A 22,111-nucleotide genomic window follows, 5' to 3' on the forward strand; every position below is an offset into this window, starting at 1 on the left:
GGCGGGGCGGGACAGGCCCGAGCGGAAGAGCAGGGCGGCGCCATCTTGGGAGAGGCCCCCTCCCTCGCCCCAGGCCTCGCGAGACTCCGCCCCCCCCCCCGCGCGCCGCGTGACGCCACCAGAGCGCGACCTCCCCGGAAGAGACGTGGCAGCCGAGCCAACGGGCGGAGCGAACACCCCGCCCCTTCCCTCAGGAGCTTTCAGAGGGCCGGAGACCCTCCCGCCGCCGCCGCCCCTCGGGTAGGGTAGGAGGGAAGCCCCGGTCGCGCGGAAGGCGGGCTGGAGGGCTGTGGGGGGAGAAGTTGTCACTAGGACGCCTGGGTTCCTTTCAGGGAGAGGGGGAAGAGATGTTGACACTAGGACGCCTGGGTTCCTTTCAAGGAGAGGGGGAAGAGATGTTGACACTAGGACGCCTGGGTTCCTTTCAAGGAGAGGGGGAAGAGATGTTGACACTAGGACGCCTGGGTTCCTTTCAAGGAGAGGGGGAAGAGATGGTCGCTAGGACGCCTGGGTTCCTTTCAGGGAGGGGGAAGAGATGTTGACACTAGGACGCCTGGGTTCCTTTCCTGGATGGTGGAGGGGTTGTCACTAGGACGCCTGGGTTCCTTTCAGGGAGGGGGAAAGAGATGTTGACAGTAGGACGCCTGGGTTCCTTTCAAGGAGGGGGGAAGAGATGGTCATTCTGGGTTCCTTTCAAGGAAGGGGGAAGAGATGTTGACACTAGGACGCCTGGGTTCATCTTCTAGAGAGGGGAGGTTTTGTAACTAGGACGCCTGGGTTCCTTTCTGGGGTTGGAGTTACTGTCATGGGTCCTTTTCTGGCATGGGAGGTATCACCACTGGAATGTTTGGATGACTTTTTGGGTGGGGGCAAAGGACAGAGCGGGTGATGTAAACGTTGTGATTGGGACTCCTGGATTCATTTGGGTAAGAGGTAAACAGGAGGGCCTGGAAGCCAGGACGCCTGGCGTCTCCTTTCAAAGAAGGCAGTGTTGGTATGGTTGGTTCGTTGAGGTCCAATTACTCTCTTGTAATTGTGCTGCAGTCCAATGCACAATTACAAGAGAGTAGGCGCCATTTAATCTGGTAGGGTTTGCTTCCAAATAAAGGTGTGTGGAGATCAGAATGCCTTAAATGACGAGAGTGCTGCTTCCCTCTGGAGAGCAGACGGTTGCCCTTGAAAAGAACAGTTCAGTGTTCTTAAAACAACCCAGTTCTGGCTGTATTTACTTGGAAGTAAGCCCAACTGAGTTCAGTAGGGTGGTATTACCACAGAAAAAGGCACAGGGTTGGTGTGTTTTTGGTGGAGCTCCACTGTATGCCCACAACAGCTGCATGAAAGGCAGTTCGGTTTTCACTTCCTTGGATCTCCATCATTCTAAGCATCACCTGCTGCCTTTCATCCATCCATGCAGCTGTTAAAAGCACAGGAGCTCTGCTGGGAAGGGAGGAAGGCCGGAAGGCCCTGCTGAGGAAAAAAAGAAAGCACCAAGAAAATTGTTGAGGGGAAGCTGCAGATTCTGTTAATAAAGTAGGGTAGGGCTAGAATACCCTGTGGGTATCTTTCTTTTGGAAGAAGGAAGGAGAATGTTGTGAGTGCAAGAGAAAAGTTATTAGGGGTTGGGATCTTCTGGCCTGCCTGGGATCCAGACCCTTGTGATCTGGACGTCCACGATCCCTTTCCCCAACCCCTGATTGAGAGTTCCCTGGCTTTGGGGCAGTTCCCCTCCTCCCCATTCTAAAAGGGTTGAAATGCCTTTCCTAACTTTCAGTGACTGGTAGTTTTAAGCTAAAATCTGGTGGTGGTTGTTATGTTTTGGCTCCACCCCCTCGCCTTTGACTCCGCCCACTGTGGAATGCCAACCCGAGAGTTTCTCAGAAATTGAATTTCTCTTTGGAATTGAAGAGATTCCCCACCCCTGATTTAAACAGCGGTAGTACAGGTTCTAAGGTAAAATCCGGCACAAATCCTATTTGGAGAAGAGCCATTAATCAGTTGCCAACAGAAAAGGCAGGAAACACCACCAAACCTCTGTTTGGAAAAAACAGACCTCACATTATTATTATTATTATTATTATTATTATTATTATTATTATTATTTATTTATTTATATAGCACCATCAGTGTACATGGTGCTGTACAGAGTAAAACAGTAAATAGCAAGACCCTGCCGCATAGGCTTACAATCTAATAAAATCATAGTAAAACAATAAGGAGGGGGAGAGAATGCAAACAGGTACAGGGTAGGGTAAGCAGGCACAGGGTAGGGTAAAACTAACAGTAGAAAGTAACAGTAGAAGTCTGCACAACATCAAGTTTTAAAAGCTTTAGGAAAAAGAAAAGTTTTTAGTTGAGCTTTAAAAGCTGCGGTTGAACTTGTAGTTCTCAAATGTTCTGGAAGAGCGTTCCAGGCGTAAGGGGCAGCAGAAGAGAATGGACGGAGCTGAGCAAGGGAAGTAGAGGCCCTTGGGCAGGCGAGAAACATGGCATCAGAGGAGCGAAGAGCACGAGCGGGGCAATAGTGTGAGATGAGAGAGGAGAGATGGGAAGGAGCTAGACCGTGAAAAGCTTTGAAGGTTAACAGGAGAAGTTTATATTGGATTCTGAAGTGAATTGGAAGCCAATGAAGAGATTTCAGAAGCGGAGTAACATGGTCGGAGCGGCGAGCCAAGAAGATGATCTTTGCGGCAGAGTGGTGAACAGAAACCAACGGACTGATGTCATCATTGTGGGTTGGCGGGGCATATTAGACCACAATGTCCCAGGCTGAGAGAAGAGAAAAGTACCTCAGTAAGGAGAGTGGATATAAATAAAGATGCTGAACATCCCCAAAGTTCCCAGTGTTACACATTAGTGTGGGGAGAAATGAAAGAATCAGATCAATCTTTGTGGGAAGATGTTTTAATAAATGGAAGAAAGCATAAAGCTATTCTAGGTACTAGAGCTTGTTTATCTCTGATTAGAGCAGATCTGGTGATGAGGGAGGAGATTGTTCCTCACAGAAAAATTAACATCAAACCTGTGACAGGGCCCGTAATTGAAATTCCTGTAGCCGAGATGGAAGTTCCATGGAGGGGAGTCACAGGGAAATGTATTTTAGGTGTTAATTCTTGGCAAGAAGAACCTCTAATCCTAGGTACTGATATCATGGGGTTAGTTATATCTCACGCTGTGAGTTATATCTGCTTAGGTGAATGATTGTCAGAGTGGGCGTTATATGTGTAAACTTAAGATGATAAATGCCAAACAGACACGTGGGATTTTTGTGGTAGTTTAAAAACAAAACCATCAAAATTTATTTTTAAAAGTTCACAAGCTTTGTTTCAACTAACAACATTTAAAAAAACCTTTTTGAAACCTTTCGTACAATCCGGTCACTCATTCACATTCGCGCTTTCCTTTTTCTCACACAATCACTCTTGAACTTTCTGGTTTATCAGTATTGATTGATATACATCCACTACGTGCACATCACACTCTAAAGACACTACTCTTTACACTGGCCCTCAAATTTCCCAGAACTTAAGTACCATAAACACAGAGAGCACTACAGACTCTAAGACAGCCTTCCTCAACCTGGGGCGCTCCAGATGTGTTGGACTACAACTCCCAGAATGCCCCAGCCAGCTGGCTGGGGCATTCTGGGAGATGCAGTCCAACACATCTGGAGCGCCCCAGGTTGAGGAAGGCTGCTCTAAGAGAACCTAACAAGTCCCCCCACAATCCCCTCAGTCATTCCCTTATATATGACTCCTCCCCCTCCCAAAACATTCTAACTCCGCCCACTCAGGCCAACATTCTAAAAACCACAGACTTACAAACTGCAGACATACATTTGGGAACTGACTTGTGGGGTGTAACGCCACAGTGACTAACGTAAGTCCCATTCTTTTCAAATGCTCTGCTCCAAGTAGGATTTAACCCTTAGAGTCTCCTGGTTGTAAAGGTGCAGGAACGAGAATAAACAAAGCAGACTTGTCGTGAAGGGTTCATCCTGCAGGCGTTGTTCTGGTGTGGGAGTCTCTTAAAGTCAAGCCAGGCAAGGATTGAGAAGCCTCCATCTAGGCAAGATTTTAACCCCTTTTTCTGTGACTTCTTCCTCTTTGTCCAGCCCGCTTTGGTCCTGAGCCCACACTACGTTTGAGCTGCCATGGGTCTCTGTAAATGCCCGAAGAGGAAGGTCACCAACTTGTTCTGTTTCGAGCACAGGGTGAACGTCTGCGAGAACTGTATTGTTGCTAACCATGCCAAGGTAAATGGGACCACTGGATTAAAGTGGGGGCTGGGGGGAGACCTTGGAAAGGGGAAATTGGAGGGATCAGGAGAAAATTATAGGTTAGTGTTATTTGACTCTTTAACTGTAGAGATTTAGCTCCCCTTTTCCCCAGTTAGAAACAAGAAATCATACTTCTGTAGTGCTTTTTAGGTTAGGTCTTTATCTGAATCTTGGTTCATGAGGCCCAGTATTGTCCGCAGTTCCTGGCAGCAGCCTTCCAAGGACTCAAGTAGACATCTGTCCCAGCATCACCAGTTAAAGGATCTTAGATAGGATTCTCTTTAACTGGGAGGTACCAGCATTCGGACTCTCTGGACTTCTATATGCAAAGCGTGTGCCCTATTGCAAGGAGCTGCAGCGATTTCCCAAAACTTAACACACATGTAGATGCTAAGGAGCATTTTACTGAGTCGAGACTGTTGGTCCATCTAGTCCTGTGCCATTTATTCCAGTTAAGGTGTTTTAAGACCCGAAGCAAAATTTCTTTTCCAGTTCCAAATTCCTTTTAAGTAAAGATACCAAGAATTTCGCATTGGGAGTTGGGTTGCAAAGCAGGTGCGGACTCACCTGTAGATGTGAAAGCCCGGGGGTGGGCTGGGGGCTAATAAAATTAAGGGGGAGAAGGGGTTTTTCTGAGGGATTCCCAAGACCTTTTTCGTTTTTCTTTAAAGCATTGAACAATTTGTGATTATGGATTTTTAGTTTTCCATGATGAATAAAATATTTACGGCCAGGTGTTCATATATTGCTACTGGGTCTTTACTCCCCTAAATGACTTTAGGGCAGCCACTGACTCTCAGCCTAACCTACCTCACAGGGTTGTTGTTGTGAGGATAAAATGTAGAGAAGGAGGATTTCTTGACACATTTCTTGAGCTCCTTAAAGGAAATGGCAGGTTATAAATGTAATAAATTAACTATTTAATAGGAAGACTAGAGAGAATAACATTTCTGTGAATGCTAAAGCCACATTGTAGGGAGAGGTTTAATCTTTTCTAAGATTCCCAGCACAGTTATGGTCACCGGTACACCTAGGTACACACAGTAGCTTTAAAATCACTTCACTGGCTGCCAACTAGTTTCTGGGTGAAGTATAAAGTGTTGGTTATTTACCTTTAAAGCCCTACATGGTTTGGGTCCAGGTTACCTGCGGGATCGCCTTCTCCCGTACAATCCGCCCCACACACTCAGGTCCTCTGGGAAGAATCTACTTCAGTCAGCCACAATTAGGCTGGCAACTGAGGACCTTTTCTTCTGCCGCCCCCAGACTGTGGAACGGCCTGCCGGAGGAGATTCGTCACCTTAAAGCTCTCTCTGAGTTTTAGACAGCCGTAATGACTAGTCTCTTCCGGCAGGCCTACCCAGATGAATTTTAAACCTAACAATTTTAAGATGCTGTGATTATTATTTTAATATTGTATTCGTTTTATATGGTCTTTTAACTAATTTTATGAATTATGTTTTATTTAGTGTAGTTCCCCGCCTCGATCCAGAGGGAGAGGCGGGTAATAAATAAATGAATTTATTATTATTATTAGTGATACATTTAAGGATGTTCCAAGTGATGCTGCCTTCCCAGACATGTGATTAGAACCATCATGTCATAATATGTCAAGAAATCAAGCATTCTTGATAGTTTGGATTTTGTTCTATAGAGTCCTGTGTTGGTGGCGTCTTCTGGTTTGATGGTATAGCTGTCAATACAGCTTTAAAACCCATGGTGGGGGAGAAACATTGTAGGATGGCCCACTACTGGCTCCACACGCGACAGAGTGACTGGGTTCACACAACACACTTAACCCATTGGGGTTTGTTTTCTGGAACAACCCATGGTAGGTTAGCATTTTGTCTGTGCGATGTCGGCCCTACCATGGTGAGTTCTTTCCCCCCAAATAAGCCACCCGAAGAACCCACAGTCTGCAGTAAGTGTGGTGCAGTGGCTAAGGTGTTAGACTGGGAGTCGGGAGATCCGGGTTCTAGTCCCCACTCAGCCATGGAAACCCACTGGGTGACTTTGGGCCAGTCACAGACCCTCAGCTGAACCTACTTCACATTGTTGTTGTTGTGAGGAAAACATGGAGAGGAGAATTATGTACGCTGCTTTGGATTCCTTAGAGGAAAAAAGGCGGGATATAAATGCAATTAATAATAATAATTAATAATAATAATAATAATTCACAGGAGAGCCCCACCACAGCTGCAAGGCTGCTGCTGCTGCATCGTATAACCAACGCAGCGCCGCCACGCACCCACCATGGGGCATTCAGACCACCTACGTGGCCCCATGGACTTAGTTTTTGGGGCAAGTTTATTTTTCTTTTAGTCTCACCAATTTGGCTTCCAGGAAAAAGACTAGGGCAGCCATTTTATGTCCAGGGCAGCCCCCCCTCCCCCATGACAGCCGTTTTGTGAGAGTGCACACAACACACGTTGTCACAACTCCAAATGGACCCATTGACCTAAAAAGTTGTGGACTCCTGGCACACGAGGGCAGTGCTGGTGTGTCAAGACAAGAGCCAGTGTGGTGTCGTGGCTGAAGTGCTGGACTGGGAGTCGGGAGATCCGGGTTCTAGTCCCCACTCAGCCATGGAAACCCACTGGGTAACTTTGGGCCAGTCGCAGGTTCTCAGCCCAGCCTACCTCACAGGGTTGTTGTTGTGAGGATCAAATGGAGAGGAGGAGGATTATGTACGCCAACTTGGGTTCCTTGGAGGAAAAAAAGCAGGATATAAATTTATTTATTTATTTATTACATTTTTATACCGCCCAATAGCCGAAGCCGTCTGGGCGGTTCACAAATGTACAGTCCGCCCCGCACACTCAGGTCCTCTGGGAAGAATTTACTCCAGCCAACAAAAACAAGGCTGGCAACTATTACCCAGAGGACCTTTTCTTCTGCCGCTCTCAGATTCTAGAATGACCTGCTGGGAGAGATTCGCCAACTCAACTGTCTTCCGGATTTTAAGAAAGCTATAAGGACTGATCCCTTCCAGCAGGCCTCCCCAGTTGAATTTTAAGATGCCTTTTAATAATGTGCTGCTTTTAATAATGTATTAGTTTTATATGTATTTTATGGCGTTTGCATTGTACCCCGCCTCGATCCGGAGGGAGAGGCGGGTAACATTATTATTATTATTATTATTATTATTATTATTATTATTATTTTACCTATGGTGGGTTACAGTGTTGTCTGTCGAGCAGCGTGGGTCAGTTACAAAGATCACCTACAGAGCTGATCAGCAAGAATGGCAAAAAACATGACCTCCGCTCTGGTCTCTCTCAAGCGATTCTCTATCATCCCGCATACCAAGTGTTTACCTCTCTTCCAGTGCATTGTCCAGTCTTACCTCCAGTGGCTTCAAGACAGCGATTACAATCCCAACTGCCGGCTGTGCAGTACTCTCCTCTCCACCAAAGAGACAGTCCGGCTTGTCTGTTACGGTCAGTAAATCCTCATGACCCTCTCAAGCGTGATGTATATCCAAGCATCCAGGTTTGAGGTCAGAAGTTGGTGGCCCCTGCTGTGACATCTGTCCCCAAACTCTTGAGTGACCCCTCTAATGCAAGTAACTCCCCTCCCCAGATCTTCACATGCCAAACGCTGGCTTTGTATTATTTCATCTGGCTTTGTATTATCATTATTATTATTATTATTATTATTATTGGGACCAGGATACCTGAGAGAGCGCCTTCTCCCTTACCAACCTGCCCTGTCACTGAGGTCATCCGAGGGTCTGCTCCTGGTGGTCCCACCTAGATCCATCCTCCAACTGGAGTCCACCAGGGGCAGAGCCTTCAGCGTGGTGGCCCCCCTCCTGTGGAATTCCCTGCCTCTGGAGGTCAGGCAGGCTCCAACCTTGTACTCCTTTCGGTGCCTCCTGAAAACATCTTTATTCCAAGAAGCCTTTCCTTAACATGCAGCCTTGGATTTCTGTTTCTGCTTCTTTTAAAGTTTTTGTTTTAACTGTTTTATTCTGTTTTTATTTTCATTTTACCTTGTACACCGCTCCGAAATGTTTCAATGGGGAGCGGTATATAAATATTCTAAATAAATAAATAATAAATAATTATTTATAAATTACATTTGTATACTGTCTCATAGCCGAGGCTCTCTGGGCGGTTTACACAGGATAAAACACTTAAAAACAATAAACAAAAAAATTTAAATCATGAAAACGTACAATTTAAAACCACAAAAACAAACCCACGCTAATTACGTATTGCTAAACGCCTGGGAGAAGAGAAAAGTCTTGACCTGGCGCCGAAAAGATAAGTGTTGGTGCCAGGCGAGCCTCGTTGGGGAGATCATTCCAACGTTGGCGGGGGCCACCACTGAAAAGGCCCTCTCCCTTGTTGCCATCCTCCGATCTTCCCTCTGGGTAGGCACTCAGAGGAGGACCTTGGATGTTGAGCGCAGTGTACGGGGAGGCTCATGTTGGGAGAGGCGTTCCGTCAGGTATTGTGGTCCCAAGCCGTGTAAGGCTTTATAGGTCAAAACCAGCACCTTAAATCGGACATGGATGGGGAAATCCTAATTGTGAGAGTAAGGTAGCATCCTATGGGTTGTCGCTGGAAGGGGCCCTCTCTTCTGAGCTTTGAGGGGAGCACCCAATAAACCTGCCATGAATCTTGCTTTCCCCAAACAACAGACACAGCTTTCTTTTCCTTGAGAGCTAGAAAGATTGAGAGATAGAAATGTGTCCTGTTTCACATCAAATGCTTGGGACGTGCTTCTTTCGTTATTTTATTTTTTTCATTGTTCGTTTATAAACTGTCTTTGTGGCTTTTTTCTGTATGGATTGCACCCGAGGCAGCGTATAAACTTAAGAAAAAGATATTTGCAAGCACATGGGAAGAAGAAATGAAAAAGGGGGAAGAGTTAACACTTCCGTTTCAAACATATGCGTTAATATTTATTTATGTATTTTTGTTGCATTTGTATACCGCCCCATAGCCAAAGCTCTCTGGTCGGTTCACATAATATAAGCAACAGACCCTATATCTAAATAAGCATCTATACGAAATTGGCGGCCGTGGGAGATACACTCAAACGTAGCAAGTGAAGTAAGATCTATCCGTTGTCTGATAAGTGGTGGATGTTTATCCTTCCAAGCTTGAAGTATAAGGATGCAATATTATGCACGCATGGGCAGGTAGAAGTCCTACAATTCCCAATATCCAAGTTTGCTGTCCATCTGTTAATCCTCACGTTGAAGGCAGCTTATGCTTAGAAGAAAAACCATACCAGCAATTAAAAGTAGAATAAAATATCGTTAGCATCGCATCAAAAGAGGGTGACATTAAATTTTAATGTGAGAGGAAGCAGACATGAGCTCAAAAGAAGAGAAACTGCAGAAGAGAGGGGGTGTGGGTGAAGGAACAGGGCTGCAAAGGACAGGCTAACCCAGAAGGACAATAGATGCTGTGCAAACCTGAGTTCAGTTGAGATATTCCCATCCATCTGGGCCACTGAACCAAGTATGATGATCATGGTTTCTCCCCCACATTCTCCCTTTTGGTCCTTTTTCTTGTGTCATGCCTTTTTAGATTCTGAGCCTGAGAGCAGCAGCTGTCTGATGGTTGATTGTTTTTAGCCACTCTAGAATCTTTTGAATGAAGAGTGCGATAGAAATGCTTTGCATAACGAATCTTAGCTAAGAACATGGTAGTGTAAGGCTTTTGACTTGAGATCCACTGGGCCGATTTCGCTCTTTTTGGTTTCAATCTGAATCTTGTGCAGTGTGGAGGTGCGGAAAATTTTAAGTTCGAAAAACTTCAAAGCTGGAGCTTTAATGTGCAGAAATTTTTGAAAGTTCGAAAAACTTCAAAGCTCAAGCTTTAATGTGCAGAAATTTTTGAAAGTTCGAAAAACTTAAAAGCTCAGGCTTGAATAGTAGTTAATTTCCTCTGCGCCAAAGAGGCGGGGCGGCCCTTCCGTCAGTGGGACGACAGAGAGACGACTGTGCTTGACCAATCAGTGCGGCGTGAAGGCGGGCCCCAGGTGCAGCCATGTGGTTAGGTTGTCTCTGCCAGGGGGGAGGGGATAAAGGCGGGCAGTTGGGGCATGTGAGGGAAGGGGCAGGGTCTGGAAACAAAGCCCTATGAAGAGAGACTGAAAGAACTGGGCATGTTGAGCCTGGAGGAGAGAAGATTGAGGGGAGACATGAGAGCACTCTTCAAAGACTTGAAAGCTTGTCACACAGAGGAAGGCCAGGATCTCTTCTCGATTCTCCCAGAGTGCAGGACACAGAATAACGGGCACAAGTTAAAGGAAGCCAGATTCCAGCTGGACATCAGGAAAAACTTCCTGACTGTTAGAGCAGTACGACAATGGAACCAGTGACCTCGTGGGCTCTCCCACACTCAAGGCCTTCAAGAGGCAGCTGGACAACCCTCTGTCAGGGATGCTTTAGGGTGGATTCCTGCATTGAGCAGGGGGTTGGACTCGATGGCCTTGTAGGCTCCTTCCAACTCTGCTATTCTATGATTCTACGAGCCCCTCTATAGTGGGGCTGAAGGGCAAAAAAGCAGGAAGGGAGCAGGACTGTTAGCGCCCATGGCGACAGGGGCTTTACACTAGTAAATACCTCCCCCCCCCCCATATTCCAAAGGAGTTTTAGGAGAGACCCCCCATGCTCCCTAAACACACCTGCAGATATGCAGCTCCTCCACCTTAGGACGTACTCTTAACAAGCCCTCCCTTCTCTCCTCCTGCGTAGATCTCTTCCACTGGTCTTGCCTCAATGACATGGCGAACCAGCTGCCGAAAAACACCGCCCCCGCCGGCTACCAGTGCCCCAACTGCCAGGGCCCTGTCTTCCCCCCGGCCAACCTGGTCAGTCCAGTAGCATCGGTGCTGCGGGAGAAACTGTCGTCTGTCAACTGGGCTCGGGCCGGCCTTGGGCTCCCCCTGGTAAGAGGTGGCCCTGCCGCGGGTTTCTTTTGATTGTGCTGCAGAGCAGAAATGTGCCGCGTTGAGTACTTACTGGTAGTATAAAATCTTGCAGGCTTGAGACCTTCTCTTTTAAAAACAGTTCTGATTTAGATTTTAATACACCCGAACTCGCTGGTTCTTGTGGAAAAGAAGTGTGTTTTGTTTACTGTTTTAAAATGAGGCTCAAACTATGTGTGTGTACGAGAGAAAGAGAGAGAGAGAGATTAAATCAAATCCGGGTGGTTAACAGCAAATTAATGCACAATATGCAACATACAGTGATATCTACCTGATGCATCCACCTGTATGGTCATCAGTGGCAAACTAGTTGCCTAACAAAACTGTGCCTGAAATTTACTCCTGAGAAAACATCTTTTTACAATAAATACATATACCACACTCACAGTTTTTAGACACAATACAGTGCTGGTAATGGCGTCAGTGTAGTACTGTTTCGACATATATTTATAATACGAAATGATGTTTATTATTTTCTTGTTCCTATCAGCGTTATGCACTTGACAGGCCTCCGGTTTTTCGTCCTGTTTACACGAAAGCTTCTACGGAAAAACCGCTGAACAGATCAGACGACAAATTTTGTTGGACAAGATGCACTGTCACCACATAGAAATCTATCTGCTTAAGTTATGAGCATGTAGTTCCAACCAAGTTTGTAATAACTCACGATTGCCGAGTCAGCGAAAACCCGTAAATTTTGTGGGGTAGTGTGCTTCGGGCATTCTGTAAACATTAGATTATTCATATTACTGTCTTCCTTTTGTTTGAATGTAATAGCCAATTAAGCCATGATATTAAACTTCCACTGGTCCAATCTAGCTCAGGATTGTCTACATCAGACATTTTTTCTACCCCTTGTTTCTGGAGTCTGCTGTGAGCGGACCATGAGGCCTCCAGCTCCGTATCCCTGATCGATCATTCGTTCAGCCCTGGCTTTTTGCCTTCCTTCCGCTCAGATTGACGAAATGGAGTCCATTCAGGAGACGGAGCCCCACGACGCCACAGACTACACGGACTGGTCCAGCTTCACCAGTGAGTATTGCACAGCTGGAAAAGGTCAGGAGCTGTGCGGGATTGAAGCTACTTGAAGTCTTGTCGCTCTGTACTTTCGCCAACTGCTTTGTGCGCACTTTTAAATGTAATTCTATGTCGGGTGCGAGCAGGTCACTTGATTTACCTGGGGATCCAAGATCATGTGGAAGTAACTGGGCTTAAGAATTCATGAGAACATCAGAAGAGCCCTGATGCTGGATCAGACCAAGGGTCCGTCTAGTCCAGCACCCTGATCACACAGTGGCCAGGCGGCAGCTGTCGACCAGGGACCCACAAGCAGGACATGAATGCAAAAGCACCCTCCCACCCATGTTCCCCAGCAACTGATGCACATACAGTAGGCTTACTGCCTCTGATAGTGGAGTTAGCACTCAGCTCCCCTGAAGATAGTTGGGCATGTTTAGCCTGGAGAAGAGAAGATTGAGGGGAGACATGATAGCATTCTTCAAATACTTGAAAGGTTGTCACACACAGGAGGGCCAGGATCTCTTCTCGATCCTCCCAGAGTGCAGGACATGGAATAACGGGCTCAAGTGACAGGAAACCAGATTCCGGCTGGACATCAGGAAAAATGTTTTGACTGTTAGAGCAGTACGTAGGAAAAACTTCCTGACTGTTAGAGCAGTACGACAATGGAACCAGTGACCTAAGGAGGTTGTGGGCTCTCCCACACTAGAAGTCTTCTAGAGGCAGCTGGACAGCCACCTGTCAGGTATGCTTTAAGGTGGATTCCTGCATTGGGCAGGGGGTTGGACTGGATGGCCTTTTAGGCCCCTTCCAACTCTACTATTCTATGATTCTATGACGATCTCAGGCACGGGCAGGCTCGTAAGGGAGGACACGGTCTTTCCAATTCTTCCGTGACAGTCCTCTTTCTTGCCTCCAGGCATGCAGCAGAGGGTCGTCCCTGATGTCACACTGAGTTCTGGAGGCGTGGCATAGGTTAGGGAGGAGACCTCACCCCTCATGGGTCAGGGTGTCCACAGATCTTTGGCCGCCAAGGCTGCTCTAAGCTCACGGACCCTTGCTTATGGAAGTGTCTGTGTGTGAGCAACCCCAATCGGATGTTTACGCTTGCCTGCTTCTCTCTCCGTATCCAGACCTCAACTCCGAGGAGGCCTCCCAGCAGAGCCTCAGCTACAGCCCAAACTCTGGCTTCCCCTCCCCACCGCAGCAGCAGCAAAGCCTGAACAACGGAGGCATGCAGGAACAGCACACCGTCATCAGCATGAATGCCGTGGGCAGCGACCCCATGACCATCAATGCAGGTATCGTGCAAGTGAGGGGCGGTGTTTAGTGGGAGAGGGGGGCGACCGGGTTTGTCTTTGGGTGGAACGGAGATCTGCTGTCCAGTTTGCGGCCACCTCAAAGGCTGTTTTGGGTAAGGAGGAATGCATTGTGGGTTGCCTGGTGGAGGCAAAGCTTAGAACATCAGAAGAGCCGTTCTGGATCAGACCCAGGGTCCATCTAGTCCAGCACTCTGTTCACACAGGGGCCGACCAGCTGTCAACCAGAGACCCACTGTGCGACAGTGTCCCCCACTCAGTTTCTTGTGTTAGAGCTCCCAAGGAAGCCAAAGTGGCTTTAAAACTCAGACTCTTTTGAAAGACCGTCTTCTCCATTGTGAGCCTGCCCGTGCTTTGAGATCTTCTGGAGAAGCCCTTCTTTCAGTCCCGCCATCTTCACAGGTGCGCTTGGTGGGAACGCGGGACAGGGCCTTCTCGGTGGCTGCTCCGGTGCTCTGGAATTCCCTTCCCAGGGAAGCTAGGCCGGCTCCCTCTTTGATGGGCTTTCGGAAGCAGGCTAAAACTTGTTTGTTCCGGCAGGCCTTTTGAGAGTAATTTGGTCCTCCATCTATGTTAAGGACTTAAAATTTTGTTGTGTATTTTAAACTTTTTTTTTTTTACATTTCTTTTCCTATGTTTTACAATGTGTGTTTTAAACTTTGTAATACTGCCTTGAGGCCCAGTATTGGGCAAAAGGCGGGATAATTATTTATTATTATTATTATTATTATTATTATTATTATTATTATTATTACTACTCTGAATTTACTCAATTTTGCCAGTAAGCTGTGTGTGGGGAGACATTTTATTTATTTTGTGGTTCACAAAAGTTAAAACCACAAAATACAGTGTAAAATATAAAAGCTTAAAACTGCGGTAGAACTGGCATGAAAGGGAGTTGTCTTTGCTTCCCTGTGATGCAGCCATGGAATCACAGGGTTAGAAGGGGCCCATAAGGCCATCAAGTCCAACCCCCTGCTCAATGCAGGAATCCACCTTAAAGCATCTCTTACAGGTGGCTGTCCAAATCAGAGATGATGTTGTTTAACTATACTAAGATGGAAGAAAAGGATTGGGAATTTAAGGGAATGGAATTGAAAGTTAAGAACGAGATTAAATATTTGGGAATTAAAATTACAAAAAATCTAGAGAATTTAGAAAGGGAAAATTTAACGAGGTTAAAGAAGGAGGTACTAGAGAAATTGGAAAAATATAAAAGATTAAATTTATCTTGGTTTGGGAGAATAGCTTTGATAAAAATGAAGATATTAGCTAAAATTAATTTTGTATTTAGGATGCTACCTATAAAAATATCAGAAACCGAGATAAAAAGTTGGCAAAATATTATTAATAAATACTGTAATGGAGAAAAGAGAGCAAGAGTGAATAAAAATAATTGGTACCTAAGCCAAAAAAAGGGGGGAATGGGTCTCCCAAACATAAAATTATACTACGTAGCAAATAGATTAAGACATGTTGTAGAAGCAATTATGGGAGTAGGAGATTTATATTGGATGGAAGAAAAAATCATAAGTAAGGTAGAGATGAATCTGGAGAATGTTTTTTTTAAAGATGGAGGAAGAAAGTGGGTTGGAAGTATAGATAATCCACTCCTGAGGATTCAATGGGAAATTTGGAGTAAATTTAAAGGGAAGCTGCTTCCGAGCAACTCTCCCTTAGCACCGATAATAATGTTAAAGAATTTCCCAGAGGATCTAAAGGGCAGATTATGTAAAATATTAAAAGAGAAAAATAAAATAAAATTAAAGGATTGGGTAAGAGATATTAAAACAAGAGAAGATATGGAAAATTTGTTAAAGGAGAAGAAGCTATCTTGGCTAGAATATGGTCAATTAGAACAATGGAATAAAAAGTGGATTAAAGATAATAGAATGTGCAGAAAGATGACGAGGTTTGAAGAATTAGTAGTAAGTAAGGAGAAAGGAAAAGGAGGTAGTATAGTTTCAAAAGGATTAATGAGTGAAATATATAAAATATTGTTAGAGAAGGAGTTTAGAGAGAATACAGAGAAAATGATTTGGGAATCAGATTTGAAGATACAAATAGGGCGACAGAGCTGGGAGGGACTATGGAAACAAAGAGTGTTGAGAAGTTTATCAGTAAGAATAAAGGAGAATTATTTTAAAATTTTATGGAGGTGGTACCTAACCCCGGTTAGATTGAATAAGATAAGTGATCAACATTCAGCAAATTGTTGGAGAGGATGTGGGGAAAAAGGAACGTATTTACATATGTGGTGGCAATGCAAATATGTACAAAGATTATGGAAGATGGTGTTTTCAGAAATTGAAGAAATAGTGGGAATGAAAATAGAACAAACACCAAAAATAGCATTGCTGTCACTATTTGAAGATATAAAGTGTGGAAAAGGAACTATAGAGCTGATATCGAGTTTGTTGGTTGCAGCACGATTGATGATAGCTAGGAACTGGAAGATCCAAGGGGAATATTCTATTGAGGAATGGTATAAAGTAGTATGGGACATAGCCATTAATGATAAACTGACATGCAATATTAAGTGGAGAAAAGGCGTAACTAAAATAAATGAGTTCGAAGGAATCTGGAAACAGTTCCTAGTGTTCGTGTTTACTAAGGGAAGTGGGAAACCACCAGCAGAAGAAATGATTAGATTTTGGACTCAAGAATGATCCCGAGGTGGGGGGTGCACTTTTATGTTAAGAATGAAGATGTTGTAGTGTGATAAGGCATATGTAATAGTTTTTGATATTTGTACTCAACAATTATTCAATATGTATGCAGCAGATATTTGATGTATTTTTTTTCTTATTGTGTTTGTTTCAGTTATATTTTGGAAATGTTTATCTATGTTTATATAGTGTTGAAAATGAATAAAAATTATTATAAAAAAAAAAAAAAAAAAAACAGGTGGCTGTCCAGCTGCTTCTTGAAGGCCTCTAGTGTGGGAGTTCCTGACTGTTAGAGCAGTACAGCATGGGCTCCACTGCTGTACTGCTCTAACAGTCAGGAAGTTTTTCCAGATGTTTTGTCGTACCGCTCTAACCATCAGGAAGGTTTTCCTGATGTCCAGAAGGAATCCGGCTTCCTGTAATTTCAGCCCATGATTCCGTGTCCTGCACTTTGGGATGCCGGAGAAGAGATCCTGGCCCTCCTCTATGTGACAACCTTTCAAGGACTTGAAGGTCTCCCCTCAGGTCTCCCCTCAGCCTTCTCTTCTCAAGGCTAAACATGCCAGCTGATAAAACAGCAGATTCAAGATCAATAAAAGAACGTTCTTCACAGAATGCATAATACTTGAGAGCCGGTGTAGCAGTAAAAGGACTGGGGGACACCTGCACTGGCCACTATGTGAACAGGATGCTGGATTCACGTAGAGGTAGCAGCTAGCCAGAGGGCGGAGAAACTCCAGCCCTTGCTCGCTCGCTCAGCCCTGCCCTGCCTGAGACACTCCTGGGCTAGATGGACAAATGGTAGAACTTGTATAAGGTTCGGAAGCTGCAGCTCGTGCAGAATGCAGCAGCCAGATTGATTTCGGGAACCAGAAGGTTCGACCATATAACACCTGCTCTGGTCCGCTTGCACTGGCTGCCTGTATGTTTCCGAGCCCGATTCAAGGTGCTGGTTTTGACCTATAAAGCCTTACACGGCTTGGGACCACAATACCTGTCGGAACGCCTCTCCTGACGTGAATATACCCGGTCATTACGTTCAACATCTAAGGTCCTCCTCCGGGTGCCTACTCTGAGAGAGGCTCGGAGCGTGGCAACAAGGGACGGGCCTTTTCAGTGGTGGCCCCCAGACTGTGGAACGATCTCCCTGACGAGGCTCGCCTGGCGCCAACGCTGCCATCTTTCCGGCGCCAGGTTAAGACTTTCCTCTTTGCCCAGGCATATGGCGGCACATCTTAATCACCCACATGTTTAGTGTTTTTTTAAACGGTTTTTAATGCTTTATGTGTGTATGTGCTGCGTTTTAGAATTTTAAATTTTGTATACTCGTTTTTATCTCAATTTTAGAATTTCTGTAAACCGCCCAGAGAGCCCTGGCTATGGGAGCGGTATAGAAGTGCAATAAATAAATAAATATAAGAATTTCCTGTTTGCCAGCTGGACCATAATCTTTCAAATCACATTCATTGAAATGCATTGAAATGTTGCCCGAGCTTTTTCCAGCCCCTCTCCTTGACGTCGGGATCCGTTCCTTTTTCCTGCAGCCTCCTCGCCGCGGAAAGTTTACGACACCCGGGAGGGCGGAGGCAGCAATCGAGCTACTGACGCTCACATAGACTTCGACGAAGACAAGTACCGGCGGCGGCCGGCACTCGGCTGGCTTGCCCGGCTGCTCAAGTACGTTCCGGGAAACGGGGCCGGTTTGGAGTCCACATGCGGGGGGAATCTGGGGTCCTTTAGCGGAGGATGGCAAGAGAACGGGTGCAGGGAGGGTTGTGGGGTTGTACAGAAAGAAGGCCAGGAAGTCTAACCCACTGGGGCGGGACAGGAAACTGCCCCAAAGTGGGTAGAATCATAGAATAGTAGAGTTCCAAGGGGCCTATAAGGCCATTGAGTCCAACCCCCTGCTCAGTGCAGGAATCCATCCTAAAGGTAGGCGAGGGAGCTCACCCACACCTCTTTGGTTTAGCCTTTAGTCAACATTGGGGCTGCTCACACAATGCGCTAACCCACACTCAGCGGTTGAGTTGTGGCTTGTTTTGAACCGTGGCTTGCCTGTTGAGCTGTGGGTTAACGTCCGAATGCAGCACTTTGGCCGCGGGGTGGGTTATCGTGTCGTCCGAATGCAGCCAGGGTGGCTTGTGGACCAGTGTGAACAACCCAACGACAGACCGTGGGTTCTCAAGGTGGCTTGTTCGAAAATGATTATTTATTACATTTTTTATACCGCCTCATAGCCGGAGCTCTGTGGGCGGTTTACATACAATTAAAACAACTAAAATAATATGCGAAATTTAACATCACAGAAAGATACAACACACAGAGAAACATATATCTAAAAAGAATTATAAACAACTATAAAAACAGATCCAGGATCAATGAAACTCGTCACATATTGCTAAATGCCTGGGAGAAAAGTTTTAACCTGGTGCCAAAAAGCAAGCGATGTTGGTGCCAGGCGGGCCTCGCTGGGGAGATTATTCAGTAATTGGGGGCCACCACTGAGAAGACCTCCCTTACTGCCATCCTCCCAGCTTCCCTCGGAGTTGGCACTCGGAGGAGGACCTTAGACGTTGAACGTAGTGTTCGGGTAGGTTCATGTCGAGAGAGTTGTTCCGTCAGGTGTTGTGGTCCCAAGCTGTATAAAGCTTTAGAGGTTAAAACCAGCACCTTGAATTGGGCTCGGCAACGTTCAGGCAGCCAGTGCAACCGGGCCAGAGTGGGTCTTGTATGTTCAAACCTTCTGGTCCCTGTTATCAATCTGGCCACCACATTTCGCACAAGCTGCAGCTTCCAAACTGTCTTCAAAGGCTGCCCCATGTAGAGTGCATTGCAGTAATCTAAGTTACTGTACATTGATGGTGCTATATAAATAATAATAATAATAATAATAACTGCAGCCACGTTATCCCTGTCCAGGTAGAGGCGTAGCTGGGCCACCAACCAGAGTTAGTAGAAAGCACTCCGTGCCACCGAGGCCACCTGAGCCTCAAGTACAGGGATGGTTCTAGGAGAACCTCCCAAGCCACGAACCTGCTCCTTCAGAGGGAATGCAACCCCATCCAGAACAGTTTGAGCACCCTCCATGCGGTCAGGAGAGCCACCCACTAACAGCGTCTCAGCCTTGTCTGGATTGAGTTTCAGTTTATTAGCCCTCATCCAGTCCATTGTCGCAGCCAGGCACCGGTTCAGCACATCCACAGCCTCACTCGATGAAGATGAAAAGGAGAAGTAGAGCTGTGTGTCATCTGCGTACTGATGACAACACGCTCCAAAACTTCCAACGGTTTCATGCACAGGTTAAACAGCCTGGGGGACAAGACTGACCCCTGCGGAACCCCATACTGGAGAATCTATGGGGCTGAGCAGCATCCCCCAAGCACCACCTTCTGGAACCTACCAGCCAAGTAGGAGCGGAACCACTGCAGTGCAGTACCTAGAGCTAGTCGTTCTGGAAGGATACCATGTTCAATGGTATAAAAAGCCGCTGAGAGATCAAGGAGAACCAACAGAGTCACACTCCTCCTGTCCTTCTCCCAACGTAGGTCATCATGCAGGGCAACCAAGGCTGTTTCCGTACCAAAGCCAGGCCTGGGTTAACAAGCCACCCTGGGTGTATTCATACAACACATGCTAACCCACGGTTCAAAACAACCTGCACTCAACCCTGGGTGTGGGTTAGCAGGTTCTGTGGACAGCCCCACCGTCTTCTTGCTTTCAAACACTTCATGAGAGCTAGGAGCTGGCCGCCTCGTTTACACAGGGCATTCCATACGAAAGGGGCCACCACGCTGAAGGCTCTGCTGTTGGACGCACTTTCTGTGACCTCTTGACAGCTCAGCCAACAATGAGAAAGCGTCCACCAGCCGATAGCGCGGGGGGTTGGTAGGCGCTCGTGTCAAGAGAGTCCCCTAACGCTAACTCCTCCTCTTCCCCTGCCTGGCAGGAACCGCTTCAGCTCCAGGAAGCAGCCACGCTCCTTGATGCAACGGTTCATCATTCTCCTGCTCATCGGTGGGATTGGCTTCTTGACCCTCGTCATTGTCATGATGAAGCTGGGCCGGGCCTCAGCCGAGAACGACCCCAATCTGGACCCCAAGTTCAACCCGCACATCCGGGTCGGGCAGGAGTGAACGGGGGGGTGTCGGCCTTCCCCACACGGCACGCCCTTCCCCGCTCCCACCTCTTCTCCCCCACCCCAGCTCCTGGGGCAGGTTGGACCAGGGGGAAGGTCCAAGAGCAGCTCTTTGGTTACAGGGGCTGATGGACCCACCTTCCTCGGAAGAACAACGCTAACAGGGCGGCCCTGAAAGTTGGACAAAGGCGCTCCAGGAGGGAAAGGGCGGGCCTCTCCCTTCTCCCCCGTTCTGCATACTGGATCCGGCGCCGACAAACTCTGTGTCTAGGGTGCCCGAGAAGGGAGCCGTCTCTGCTTCCGTCCCAGGGCTGGGTGGGCAGCTGAGGTGGACCAGCTCTTCCTGCAGGGGAGAGCCCTCCCTTGACCGCTCACCCAGAAAGACCTGGGGGGGTCCCCTCGCCGCCATCGAGCCCCTTTCGGCCCGATCCACCGGGCTCTCTGTTCACCCGGCCGCCAGGTAAGGTGAAGGACTCCCGTTCTCCTCTCGGCTTTCATCTCCCGAGGGAAACGGCCGTGGCACTTGGCGACGCTTCACCTGGGACGGAGAGGCTGTCTGTTTGGTTTGGTTTGAGTTTGGTGTTCAAGACTCATCACGGCAGGGCGGAAACCAGGCGCCTGCCTTGCCGGCCTCCTTCCCTTAAACTCGGAGTCTGGGAAAGCGTGGGACCAGTCTGAGGACTTCTGGCTCTATATTTGGGGCTGGGCTGGGCTTCAGTAATAGGGCTTGTCAGGCCACCCAAGAACGCGGGGGACGTCCTCCTTAGATCAGGGGGTCTTTCTAGGGATTTATATATGGATCCTTTATCCAAAGCCAGAAGCTTCGCCCAAGCGGTGCTTACATCATCCTGCCCGATAACCCTTCCCCAACACACCTGCGTTCTCTCCGTTCAACTCTTTGCTGCCTCAAGTTTGCACACTTTCCAGGGCGTCGTGCAAGAACAGGATTCCACCCTCCCCACCCGCCCAATATTGTAAGATTCTGGAGGAGGTCGAGGAAGGGGGAGCCTTGCTCAGAGATTCATAATCAAGGGCTGTTTTTGCTCCCCGCAAGGAAACGTTTCTCCTGTCGGGGTGGTCCCTTCCGTCGGAGGCTCTTTTGGGGGAAGCCGCCCAGGACGGAAAGCTGCCATCTGTTTAAAGCCTAGCAGCGGATCTGCTTGGGCTGCGGTCCCTGCGCACTTAGGACAGAAACATCCACATCTGTAACTTTATTTTAGCAAAGTGGGTACCTGAGCGCCAAGACATGAAGGCTCAGGAAGGCCACGTCTCTCACCCCCTTCCCAAACTCCCTGCCTGCTTGGCTCCCGTTGGGTTCCAGGGCTCACACATTGGTCCCATCCCCCCCCAGAGGGCTGGTGATAACCGGGTTACCCCGCGAGCCCAGGGGCTCTGGCTCCAACTTGGATGGCGTTGGGGTGGAGGCCCACCTTCCCATGATCCCTTGCAGCAAGCGCCTCTATTTCAGGGGTGGTTCTTTGGAGACGGTCGTGCGGTGGATGACCCCGTGGCAAAGCAGCGTATCGCACGGGCGGGCGGTCCGCGTGGTTTAGTTACCGCCTTCGTCTTCTTGCGGCCCAGAGCGGCTGCTGCAAATGCAAAACCTTTAATAACTCGAGCAATAGACTGGTTTGCTGCTGTTCTATTAAAATCTCTTGGCTAACCGGGAGCCGCCTTCGCTCTTTCCTTTCTTCCTCCAAGGTAAATGGGAACGACTTCGTCGTCTTCTCCTCCCATTCTC

General features: G+C 47.3%; 1 protein-coding gene across 1 annotated transcript; it reads left to right on the forward strand.

Annotated features, from left to right (window-relative positions):
• Positions 1-117: 117 nt before the first annotated feature.
• On the forward strand, positions 118-22,039 carry ZFPL1 (zinc finger protein like 1). Its single transcript, XM_063145744.1, has 8 exons — positions 118-240; positions 4,112-4,252; positions 7,605-7,716; positions 10,995-11,188; positions 12,184-12,259; positions 13,381-13,548; positions 17,780-17,912; positions 20,182-22,039. The coding sequence occupies exons 2-8, from the start codon at positions 4,151-4,153 to the stop codon at positions 20,366-20,368; spliced, it is 972 nt and encodes a 323-aa protein (XP_063001814.1). The 5' UTR covers positions 118-240; positions 4,112-4,150; the 3' UTR covers positions 20,369-22,039.
• Positions 22,040-22,111: the final 72 nt, after the last annotated feature.

This window comes from Elgaria multicarinata, chromosome 21 (assembly GCF_023053635.1).
Source record: "Elgaria multicarinata webbii isolate HBS135686 ecotype San Diego chromosome 21, rElgMul1.1.pri, whole genome shotgun sequence".
NCBI lineage: Eukaryota > Metazoa > Chordata > Lepidosauria > Squamata > Anguidae > Elgaria > Elgaria multicarinata.